The sequence below is a fragment of the Cupressus sempervirens genome, chromosome 6 (assembly GCF_028749045.1).
Source record: "Cupressus sempervirens isolate cs-2001-9-10 chromosome 6, ASM2874904v1, whole genome shotgun sequence".
NCBI classification, from domain to species: Eukaryota; Viridiplantae; Streptophyta; class Pinopsida; order Cupressales; family Cupressaceae; genus Cupressus; species Cupressus sempervirens.
In genome coordinates this window covers 82,725,266-82,738,007 of record NC_143123.1, presented here as the reverse complement: position 1 = coordinate 82,738,007, position 12,742 = coordinate 82,725,266, and the positions used below count along the sequence as shown (strand labels likewise).

The 12,742-nt window shown below is 34.9% G+C and overlaps 1 protein-coding gene across 1 annotated transcript in view; it reads right to left on the bottom strand.

Annotated features, from left to right (window-relative positions):
* Positions 1 to 4,306, bottom strand: part of LOC149551271 (transducin family protein / WD-40 repeat family protein) — a 31,705-nt gene extending 27,399 nt beyond the window's left edge. Inside the window, exons 1-7 of the mRNA XM_089786832.1 lie at positions 3,702 to 4,306; positions 1,187 to 1,241; positions 969 to 1,091; positions 717 to 813; positions 527 to 563; positions 285 to 390; positions 143 to 200 (exon numbers count right to left, since the gene is read on the bottom strand). Coding sequence (XP_089642958.1) covers positions 143 to 200; positions 285 to 390; positions 527 to 563; positions 717 to 813; positions 969 to 1,091; positions 1,187 to 1,241; positions 3,702 to 4,018 — 793 coding nt within the window. The 5' untranslated portion in view covers positions 4,019 to 4,306. The remainder of the gene's footprint in view (positions 1 to 142; positions 201 to 284; positions 391 to 526; positions 564 to 716; positions 814 to 968; positions 1,092 to 1,186; positions 1,242 to 3,701) is intronic.
* Positions 4,307 to 12,742: the final 8,436 nt, after the last annotated feature.

Here is a 12,742-nt window from a genome sequence, read left to right as displayed (position 1 = left end):
TCTGCAAGGATTGGCCTACATGAAAACTTTTGAACAGTAGGATTCAAATAGACAAGAATGCAACCAAAAATAAGCCCAGTAGTCTGTGTCACTTCCCATAGAATGTGACAACTGCAAAAGATTGATCAATTTAATTGCTTACCTTTGCTATGCCCTGTAAACTCCTTAACTGGAGAAATTGTATTTCGCATATCCCAGAGCTGAGAAGTTACAATGTAGAGTTAAAAAGCAAGCCTTTGTTGAGTTAAATTAAGCACAAAATTATCAAATGCATCAATCTATACCTGTAAACCTGGAGACAAATCATCATCTAATGCTACAATAAGCTGCTGTCCTATTTTGGGATTCCATTGTAACACAGAGCCACGTCTTCGAGTTGAATCCGAAAAGCTGTTATCAGGTACAACAAGACATCTTTAAGACATTTTGCAAATGAAAAAACCAAGTGTTCATCAAAGCTGATAAACATACATTGAGAAGACACAAGTTTTGAATGATTCTACACCTTTTAATTAAAGTGAATTACCTCATAACAGCTTTCTTTCGTCTTAGATCCCAAACCACTGCACACAGTGCATGCCAAGTTTAGAAGTTCCATTGGTATTGCTTGTTCAATACAAAAGCTTACTACCAAACTAAATTATCATTGCATAATTGATAAGCTAAAACATGTCAATTATATTAGAAGAAATTAGGTCAATACAAAAAAGCCAAACCTGTGGCTCCACTGTAAAAGGTTGAAGCCAATACAGATGCATTCTTTCGATTCCAAGATAAAAATGACATTTCACCTCTAGCACCTAAGCCCGTACTCTGAAAAATATATTTATTACTAAGCTCATCATATAAACCATGCCAAGAAACCTCAGTTAAGTTTTAACACAGGTAGCAACATATCATGTAGATCAAAACATATAAACCCTACATATGATTTGACATAATGGAATTTGCATATAAAAAGCACACACCCCAAGTGGTGGGGAAAGTGAAGGTTCTAAAGGTTTCTGAAAATCCCAGATACAAAGCTCCCCGTCTCCAGCACCAGATGCCAAAATATTTGGAGCAATTGGATTGAATTCCAGACCACGAACCTGCAAACAAGAAGCTGTAATGATTGGTGTGTTGTTCCAAAAATGCATTTAATATTACAATAAAAAACTGAAAATACAGATAGCCATATACCCACATTTCCAGTGTGCTGCTCAAATCGTGCAATTAAAGCACCTTCAGTGTCCTCGAGACTGCAAAGAAACCCCTTTCTTGTTTTAAGTAAAAGAAATGATATAACCATGCTTTAAATGCACCTTAAAAAGTAAAATGGTAATAAGTGTTTTCTTATAACTGCAAAAACATTTAAAAATGAAAAACACTCGTAGACAATTAAAATATAAAAAATTACTTATTCAACACATGGAATAATTGGATGAAAGTGAAAAAGGGAGGATTTCAGAAAATGAGTTCATAATATGATTGATAACAAAGCTCACAAACCAGGCATTTCCAGCCCATAGCAGGTCGGCGAAATGGTTTTGAGGAGTGTCCAATGCTGACTGAATTAAATTATGAACCCAAGGCAGAAACCTTATTAGCCATAAGAAAGAAATAACTGAAGTTTAATTTGAGTTTACAGATTATTCTTGAAAAGCGGGGCATTGACCAGAATGAGGGCAGAATGAGGATAGCAGCATACAAGCAGCAGCTTCAGTAAAGAAATATGCAGAAGAAGAACAAAAGTTATTGTTGCTTGTGCAAAAGAAAGGTTTAAGGGCATAATGTAAATCGAAAAGTTGGAAGTTATTTTGAGATTTGTCACACCTCAATTCGTTGATACATGTGTACTCACTATGTGAGACCTCTTACATGCACCCTTCCCACTCACTGTAAGAAATGTTCCTTCATTTGAGGGGCTAGTAAGTTATTTTTTCCTAACATCCTGCCTTGAGCACCTTGCCTATCGATGAAAGATTGTTTATTTTACATTTTTCACACTTCTTTCAATCAATTTTGTGTTGCATCGTTGTTTTCAGCTTCATCGAGTGCACATTTTCTTAACTTGGGTGACTCATTGATACTAGCATTAAAGAGATACCTAATATTCTGGATTTTGAGCTGTAAATTCTGAAAATGTAGATATTTATTATCTTCACATATTTATGTACTGGCATACCCAGCCACAAAATTTTGGTTGAATCTGTGAGCCAACAGGAAAACAGAAACCCAAACTGGTACTGTAATCAATACCTTAGGTAGAGGTTAGTAGATTACTTTTAGAAGGGTAAACAAGGTCTACAAACATGCCAATGCCAATAAAATCTATAAAATCTACTATAACATACATGGTCTCCAGTGCTGATGTTTGTACAAGAAGAATGATGAAGACTTGTGGTAAGGAGGGGACAAGAACAGTTTAAAATATGTTCAATATGCAATGCAGAAAGTGGTAAGTCTTATACTACCAATTTTTTCTTAGCACATGTCATCTCATTACAGGTACATACTATCCCTATTTCAAACAAATGTTCGAACATGCAATATCCATCAGTCCTGCATCACCCTGCATGGAGAACGTACCACCCACTAGCCTTTGTGATGAAGAATATTCTAAGGTGAATTCAGCGATAGTGGAGATGAGTCAACCCTCTTGCAGATGGTGTGCTCTATTATCAAGGATGTGCAGAGCAATATTTGACATCAGTTACTCCTCACCAACAGTCATACGTGCAACAACCTCTTATTTTTTAGAGTTAATGATTATTTAGAGAAGTGCAAAGATGCAGACTTCCATTGTTAGAATTTGAGAAAGGCCATACAGGAGGTTGAGGCCTCAAAAATTGTACTAGTAGTCACCAAATTGATGCATATTTGCAAATTAGTTGGCATGATGGTTTAAGGTGCTTACTACCATATATTTTAAAGATTGTGTTGTGTTCATGCACAGAGAGACATAAGGAAGATAGATTGGGTGAAGAGGGCAGCGGCAAAATCTAGTAATGTGGATGATTGTTTGCAACCACCACAGCTCACTTGCTCTGTTAAGACATTTTCAAGGAAGGAATTCTTCAAACTTGTCGTGACTAGATTTTCCAATTCCATCATTTTGTTAAAAAGCATGCTAGAGATCCAAGAGCCTCTGTGGTTGATGATGGCTAACACAGAGTGGGGTAGATGGTCTAATGCAACACTAATCATGTTGTATATGTCCACAAATAGACAAACTTAAATATGTGATATTAATCAATTTTGCTAGATTAGTAGAAAGGAAATCGTTCTAGACACACTTCAGGCATAGGTCAATTGAACTGAGGCCAAAACCAAGAGCAAAGCAGAAAAGAAAGGAGAAAAGAATAAATCTACTAAGATTTTCCAAGTTCTCATGCGTGGGCATATTTCAAACATGATTCTAATCACTTTTGCCAGATTAACCTAAAAGCAAATCATCCCAGAAACTTGCAGCATAGCTTGATGGGAATATGAAGTAAGGGTAAAACGAAGACAAAACAGCCAAAGGGAAAAGAAAATATCAGAATTTAACATATTTTCGCCTTTCGATAGATTTAGTTATGTGAATTAAATTGAGATTAGCGGAGAGGCAGTCCCTGGACACTTAATTTGGTCACTGGCAAATTGAATTGATAGATCATAATAAAAAGCAACAACAGCGAAAGAAGGAAACCCTTAAAACCCTATGAAAAAATGCACACCTCATAATTTTAGCTGGATTCCAGACGTTGATGATGCCATCGCTCATGCCACCGGCAAGTAGGCCGAAAGCGTATTCCTCTGTGCCAACTCCAGCGTTACCCCACGACAGGCGGTTAAACCCTTCACTGCTGATGCACTCGCCAACAGCTGGGAGGTTCCGTTCGTTACTCTGGAAATCCAGCTTGAAAATTTCCAGCTTGAGGTAAGAATTGTCCATCAGATCCAGAGCGCCGGCCAATGTACCGGATGCCAAAAATGGCGCCTCTGGAGCAAATGCTACCATGGCAGATCGCGTAGCACTCTTTATCGAATTCATCTTCGTGGTCCTCTTCTTTTTCCCTAATTCGGATCACCTTCCTTTGATCGCCGCAGGATCTAAAACACTGAAGGCATTCGAATCAGGTTACAGATATATTTTCTTTGTAGTTTTCACAGGATCTCAGACAGAGAATTTTGCTCTGAAGTCGGAGATCGAGCAAGCGAGGAAGAAGAAGCCGATGGAGATGCAGTGTTTCTTTTTGTAAATTTTGCTATTGCCAATGTTATTCATCGCTTTTAAGTTTCGAGGGCTGGGTGAATTTTGAAGCGAACGCCGTTTTTTTATTGTTATTATTATTTATATTTGTGTTTTTATTGTTATTATTATTTATATTTTATTTATTTATTTTTGTTGTTGTTGTTTTTGTTTATTACGGATGGCGTTGCATATTATTTATTTTTTGTAACTTTTTTTTTTCCCTTTAATATGCAGAGCTCGATCATCTAAAATCTAGTGGGATATTCACAAAAGCGTTCTCGTGCTATAAAGACGGCTTAGGGAGCTCTTTACACTTTTCTCTTTATTAAAATGAATTAATATGATCAAGGAAAAACAATGAGATGAAACGCTTATACCTCTTTATTAATCAAGTTTGGATTAATAATTCACAACCTCACTTTGGTGTGCAAAAGGATGTGGAAAAGGTGTAAAAGATCAATTAAGGAAATTATGGTCTATTTTCTACACATATGTGTTCTATAAATGAGGCTAATTAGTAGGTCATTTAGTGAATGAATAATGTTGTTTGTGCAATAAAGGTTATAATGAGAAGTTATAGTTTTGATTCAAATGCATCCAATATAGGAATCTTAAAAGGAAGATATAGATAAAGATGGAGATGGAAATTGAAATGGAAGAAAGAGACATGGAGAGGAGAGGGGGAGATGAAGGGATAGATAGATACTAGAGATCAATATGTTGAGAGGGAGAAATACAATGATAAATATAGAGATGCGAACCAAGGTGTAGAGAGAGGACAAGAGAGGTGGAGATATAGGAGTATTCAAAGATGGAATTATAACAAGATAGAAATAGAGTTAAAGAAGTGTGTGTGTGTGTGTGTGTGTGTGAGAGAGAGAGAGAGAGAGGAGTGGAGAGATGGAGATGTGGAGATAGATATATGGATATAGAGGTTTGTCGAGGAGGGAGGGGGGAGCATAGGTGAGAGAGTAATACATTAAATTTTGAGAGTTTGTCTTTTGCAAGTGTGATGGGACAAACCTAAAGCTTCTTTAATAGGATATTCTTATAAAAGCATCTTGAACTTTATATGTTCTAAGCAACAACAACAAAAAATGCATGATAGGAACTTCTACACTAGAGACTATCAAGAAGAAGTAAATTTCAAGATTGTAGTGGGCCTCTATGAAATTTAATGTAATTATCAAATTGTGCATGAAATGCAAATATTCAAATGTGGAGTGTAAAAATAGAAAATAAAATTATTTTGTAACTCAAACGCAAGGGAGAGGAGGAGATGTCTCCAGAAAATAGAAGCAATAAGAAATGATTTTTGTTCTTACAACTATGTTACTAATTCCAAAAGCATTTGTTAGCAATATAGTCTAAAATAGATAGGTATGAATAAAATGTATCTTCATGTTTCAAAGGAAAATGGTGAACTAAATCATTTCTCCAAGGCTTATTATGATGATTATCCCAAAACACCTAGTATGTGCAAGAATAATCCTAGAGGCTCGGCAAGTGGATATGATCTTTCCAATATTTCTCCATTGCATCTCAAAATCTAGCATTATGTTATTATGTTCGTAATTGGGGATTTGTATGTTTTGTTATTGTCATTTTCCAGGTTGCAAGACTATGTTAGCTTGTTTCTGAGATCATTAGTACAATAGCCTTGTAGTATTCATGATAAGCAATTTATCTTCCTAGAAAAAAATTAGAAGTACAAATCTTAAATAGATAATTTCAAGATATACCTATAGGAATCAAGGAAACCATTGATAAATATAGCTAAATTCATAAATGACAAGCTTGGAGATAATACTGTTATATTTTAATATCTTAGTTTTAAAAACGTATTGTTATACCAAGTTCAAAATTCATAATTGTTACAGAACATTATTTGGTTATATCCAAATGTTTATTTTAATATAGCCTTGATATGGGAGTTAAATTAAATATATAGGTGTATCTAGATTGGAATATAAATATTAGTTTACATTATATTTTATGAAAAATAAATTAATATAGAAGTTGATTGGTATATGGCATTGTCAAAAAATTAATAATTTCATCTCTAATCCTTTAATCAATGGTTTTGAGTGTTGTCATCTAATTACCGTTAAATCTACAATGTATTTAGGAGATGGGGAAAACTTCACTCCTTCGAGATTTTGTTTAATGCAACATGATATATCACTTCTAAGAATGTCATCTCAAAGCAACCATTGATAAGTATAGTTATGCATTCAAAGATTACAAGTTTAGAGATAATATTGTAATATTTTTACATAGAAACTAATTATTATCCTAAATTTATTGCATATTGATTGAGAATATCCAAACATGTGCTCAAATATAATATTGGTATAGAATTTAATGTGATAAATTGGAATATCTACACTGGAAGCTTATTATTAGTTTACATTATATTCTTAGACAAGCTTATATTTTTTTCTATTATGTATAATGCATCACATTTACCAAATGAAGATCTAGGTATCAAATAAATTATTGATTTTTAGTCACATATTGTCCTTAATAATCAATAAGATGTTCAATGCATGTACAAAAACATCTTACAAGATTACATTACAGATTTATCATGAAGGAGACAATTGATTATAGTACAAAATGTAAAATGATCATTAAAAATAGGGTAGCTAAGTACATAGATACAAGGTACATCAAATGTGATCATTATGTCTCTTGTCGGGGTGGTCCATCTCAAATAACCCTCCATCCAACAAAGAATTTTGTCCTCTTGAATACCTTGGTTATATGAGTCATTTATTGCCTTAGCAATTGGTATAATAGAAGGTATAAAAGGGACAACAATATTAGGCATAACAATAGTAGGTCCACCTTGATCTTGATCCTCCTTTCTTCATTTTCTATTGATTGTTGCCATGAAATCTGAAGAGCGACCTCAAAAGGTGCATGTTCTAAAGAAAAATGCACCTATGTGTATCCACGAGAGATTTCTTATTTAAGAGATCTCATTGTCCTAACATGTAGTAGATCTAATAATTTCTTACCATTTAGTCTCATCACCTGGCACACTTGCACAACAATATTATAAAAAAGAATCTCCACTCAAACTTTATAAGGTACCTATCTCTATTATTAAATATGTTTTCATTACATAAGTTCTAGATACATCATAGAAATTCAGTAGAAAGAATAGAACCAAAAAAACATTACAATGTTTACTATGGATCATGATATTACTAAGAAAAAATATTTAAAATATCAAAACAAATGTTCATAGAAAAAAGAAACAACCCCAAAGTTCTCTAACAAGCAAACAACCAAAGAAAACATGATAAATAGATTTAGGCAGTCGGCTAGAGGAGCACAACTTTGGTTCCCCATTAGAAAATTTGATTTTAAGCCTATGCAAGAGGAGCCATCATTTAGAAAGTTTTATCATGGTTTCAATTAAATTTATCTAGAGGTCACTGAAGATCTTTTGTTAACTCAAAAGTTTGATATTTTTAGTCTAACAAGAATTAACATAGAGGGGAATGTCTTGGTTGTTAGAGATGATGTTGTATATATATTTGGCCATGTTATTAGAGAGAGAGGTTTCATCAATCCACTTATAGTAGGTCATTCAATATTCATCACAATTACAATCTTTATGGATGGGGCAAAGGTACATGCTCACTAACAACCAAGTAGGTTCTCCATTGTGTATATAAAATATTGAGCTTTCTGTTGCTCCTAAATTTGTTTTTTTCTTGATCCCGCATTGCTAACTATCTCATGTGCATTACTTGATTATTATATTGATCACATTTGATAGTTAGTGATTGTGATAATCCATGTTAGTACATTTGATAATGCATGTGATGTGATTTGAGTTTCACTTTGCATTTGACTAATGAATTGGATATGACATGCATGATGTGAATTGATGATGCATATGATGTGACTAGAGGTTTAGTTTGCATTTGATTAGTGAATTGGATATGATATAAATAATGTGAATATCTTATGTGTTAGATAGCACGATGTTGGGTAATCAGTTTGTATACTGGATAAATTTGTACTTACAGAAGAGTAATATGGACTATATATGGAAGAATTAGATCTTCAATTGTATCACGTGTTTATTCTATTCAAATTCATTACATGTCATTGTAATTAAATAGTCACTATATGGGACTAGGAGGTCTTGACAATTTGAAACTAAAAATGGATCATATTTGATTTAAATAAAAGGTTATGTTCATAGTGAGCCTTTTGGTCGACATAATCTAATGTGAAGGAAAGTGAAAAATAATTATTTATCATATCAAGCAACATGAAATTGATGTCAATGTCATAAACATGTATTAAGGTTAAAGAAAAAAAAGAGATTGTTGATTAATATTCTTGTAGTGTGGGTGTAGTGCATCTCCCATTTGACTTGTGTAAGTCATCCCAATGGATGCAACCTTGTTGATCTCTCCTTGAGAAGGGATCATGATTATGACCATGAGTGGTCTACACCATTGAGGTGATTGGATTTAGGTTCTGTATCAGTTGCTTTGATTATGCTTATGGTTGATTTATGAGATTATGATGTGATTTATGGTTCATTGAGGTTTGTGCTGGTGGTTACCAGGATGGATGTGGTATCATGATGTTGTTCTGTGATTACCTTAAGATGTGTGTAGAGATCACACTGTGTACTATTACCTAATACATTAGACTGGATTCCTATAGCAATGGTAAGTCATGTTTATGACTGTGTTCGCTTATGTACTTTAAGTGCCTTTTTAACATTATGTAAACTACCATTATTAAATGCTTAAATAATTAGAAATGAATTGTCCATGTTCGATTCACTGGTTATGTGTTGCAAATATTTACCTTGTTATATTTTGATATGAGAGATATTTTGTTACTCATGTTATGTTTTACATTTGAGATGACCTGAGGGTCAAATGTTATACTTTGATTTTAGTATCATATATGTTAGATTACTATGTTGTTCAGTTGATCATATTGCATGATGATGTCATTTTGAGATGACAGTGTGTTTTATGATGATATCTGGTTATCCAGTATTTGGATGTATCTCTGATTATGTTGTATGATGGATTTAATGTTATGGTTATTTACTTTGTTCCTGTGTTTTTATGCTTTATGTGAATGTGGGTGATTTAAATAGATTATTTTAGTATAATTGAATAAATGATTAAATTAGGTGATTTAATGCATTTATTGCTTCGGTTATGTTATTATATGCAAATCGCACTTGATCGTGTGTTTAGTGTGCAAGATTTATATCCCTGGCAGTGGCATATGGAGTCAGTGATTCAACTATTCATATTTTACCGATGTCGTCCCTGTATGGTTGACGTATCCTTATTTTAATTTGTTAATTAAACCTTTCGGTGATTATTAAATCCAAACTCATTTGCATTATGTGATTTGACCTGTGAGCGTGTCTTTGCATTTAGAGGTTTGCATTGTTGCAAAAGTTGTTAAGGAAATTTCTGTGTTTTTGGGATTTTGGGCTTTTATTTTTATTGAATAGTTGCCATAGATGAATTCTTATTTCTAGGAATAGCCTGTTTTCATTTGGGTTGGGGTTTAACTAGGTTGGTTGGTTATCTGCCCTAACCAATTATTCACTCAAAAAGTGAATAAGTATTGAAAAAGGAATTTAATTCCCCACTTCTTACTTTTGAATTAGAAAGTTTGAGAGTAAAACCCAAAATCCTCTTCATGAGGATTTACTATTTTGTTCATTGTGGGAGATATGGGCATGGGATTGTCATGAGATCGAGCTCGTTGGATCCAGCTCAGGGAGACCTTGGATTGCCACAATTTTTGGCTACTTCTGCAAGGTTTTTATTTTATGGTTTAGATTCCCGTTTTGTCACTTTTGGCTATGAGGTAGGGCTCTCCCATTTTATCATTTCTGCTCTATTTTAGCTTCTATTTTTGGTAGTTATTTGTTAGGAGGCTAAGAACTAGTGTTCCCCTTTGTTTCTATTTGTTAGTTCTTCTCAATTGGTCAGGTATGAACATCTTCCTTATTTTCGAGATGGGGGTTCAAGGTTTCACACTGTTATGCTGGTCATTTTTACATATGGTGTTCGAACCCAAATTTTATTGGATTTTTAGGGTTTTTGTACCCAAAGACCAAATGGGTTTTAATTTCAAAGTTTTCAAGTTTTGGGGTTCTTACCTTGTTTTGTGTGTCACCCCGTTTTCTCAAGTTTTCTTAGCATGAGCTTGGTCATGGACCTAGATCATCCATTTGGATGTCAGTCAAACCATTGTTGCACTTTTATGTTTGCATTGGGATGTGTGACGCATTAGTACTCCTGATGTTGTGTTTGGTTGAATGATTTTATACCTAGTGTTATGCTTTCTCTTGGACCCTTGTTATTGTTTCGTGGACACTGGGATTCATGTAGAATTGATACTCTTGGATTGAGGTTGGTTGAGTGAGTTCATGATGTTTGGTCTTGTTGCATCATTGGAATTCATGTAGAATCTTGGATTGAGGCTGGTTGAGTGATTTCATGATGTATGGTTTTATTGCCTTTGGGATTCGTGTAAAATTTGTCCTCTAAAGTTTCTTTTAGTCGAGTGATATTTTGCTTGTGGTCTCATCCAATTGTTGTGTTATGATCTTCGTGATGGTGGTGCACCACACATGAGTGCATGTGTGTACATGTGTCGGGTGACTTGAGAAGCCCGATCTTTTGTGGTACTTCTGAATGTTATGATCATTTGGGTTGGGTTGGGAATATGCATGTCTACGGGCACTTATTGTTGGATGAGCATGGGTAGGGTAGGGTAGCATATGGAGAGAGCTTCTATCTCGTAGCCTGGCGATTATGGCGCCATAGGTTGCGAGAGGGAGCTTTAAGTAAGTGATAACTAAATAAAATGTGTGAGTTGTAATAAAACTTAAGATAATGAAAAAAGTTATGCACATTGGCCTTCAAGGGAGTACCTTGAGTGAGTGTTTACATTTGTGTGATGATTCCAAGGGAGTACCTTGAGAGTGTTTCCATATGTGATCCGAGCTTGGGCTTGTTGATGCCAAGCAACTCTCCATGATGTCAGCCCCTACTTAGTATCCCATTGAGTGTGTAACCAAGACCCATAGTTTATGCATTATCTATGTTCTTGGTTTTAGTCATCATATTGTCTAGCCTGAGTGTTAGCCATGGAGGTTGTGCTTTATGTGTGTTTGTGGTTGGATCATTATCTCCATCAGCATGGCGGGAGTGAACCTATGGGTTCTACATGGTTGGGAGGCATAGCTACCTGTACCACTACTAGGGACCAGTGCACAAAGACATTATTTTGTCCCAGTGCAACCATTGCTAGATGTTTTCACTTTGTACTTTGGGTTCCAGAGTATGCTTCCTTATGGTTTATGCTTTCATTGGAATGCTTCGATATCATGTTTAGATGATGCTATTTTATTTGACACATTCCTATATTATGATGTTTAGCACGTGATTAGATGATGTGAAGTGCTTCATTGGCATATCTATTGCTTATTGGTTTAGCATGTTAGATTTCCTATTCGTATGATGTTTAGCATATGATAGATGATGTGGTTGATTTATTGGATTATCTAATGCTTTACTTTTAGCATGTTAGATTTCCTTATTCTTATGTTGTAGCATGTTTTAGTAGTGTCATCCTCATAAGATAGCACCAACGATCTGGTCAGTAGTTTGGGATGTTACGTGTGGGGGATGGCTAGGATCCATGGTGGTCTTATGATGTTATTAACGGTTGGGAGGAACCACGTACTTAGTTTGGTTGTACTGTTCATTGTGATGTTACTTTAGTTTATTGCAATGTTGTCTTAGTACACAATGATGTTTCCTTCTGTACTTTCCCTTCAGTAATTGTTAGATGGTTAGATTATGTTTTGTCTTTCAGTTATTGTTTGAGTGTCCTTGCCTCGAGATGTGGATCTAGTACTCCCCAGTGTGGAGTATCTTTATTTCTTAGCTTTGTACCCTTTTGTTTTCTGGCTTATTGTCTTGGAATCTCACGTGGTGTGTTGGGTTTCTTTGTGTGGCCTTTGGCACTTTCTCGCGCGAAACCCAACACCAATTTTGGGTGTCTTGGTTGTTTGGCCAAGTACTTTCTTGCACTATTTAAGGCACATCCTTGTATGAAAGGTACTTGCTCACGTGGCATGTTGCACATCTTTACACAAGAATCTATCAATCTGTGGTCCTCGCGCACAAAATAGTGGGCATCTCCATTGGTTTTTGGGGATCGATTTTTTGTGATTCTAGTACCCTTTGGATTTACTTAATTTTCCATGCCTTGATAGATCTTAGTTTCTTTGTGTTGCTGTCATTTTAGGTTTATGTTTCTTGTTGTGTGTGTATTAGTTCGGGTAGTGGCCTTTGGAGATTCATTGGTTGTCAGGATGATGGTTAAATCTTTCGTTGCGATCTATGTGATTCATGTATGTTGTTGTCTTGTGTACTCGTACTTGTTTAAAAAAATCAATCTTGGCTTGTATTGAATTCTTATTTCAAGGGTCTCCGGGCA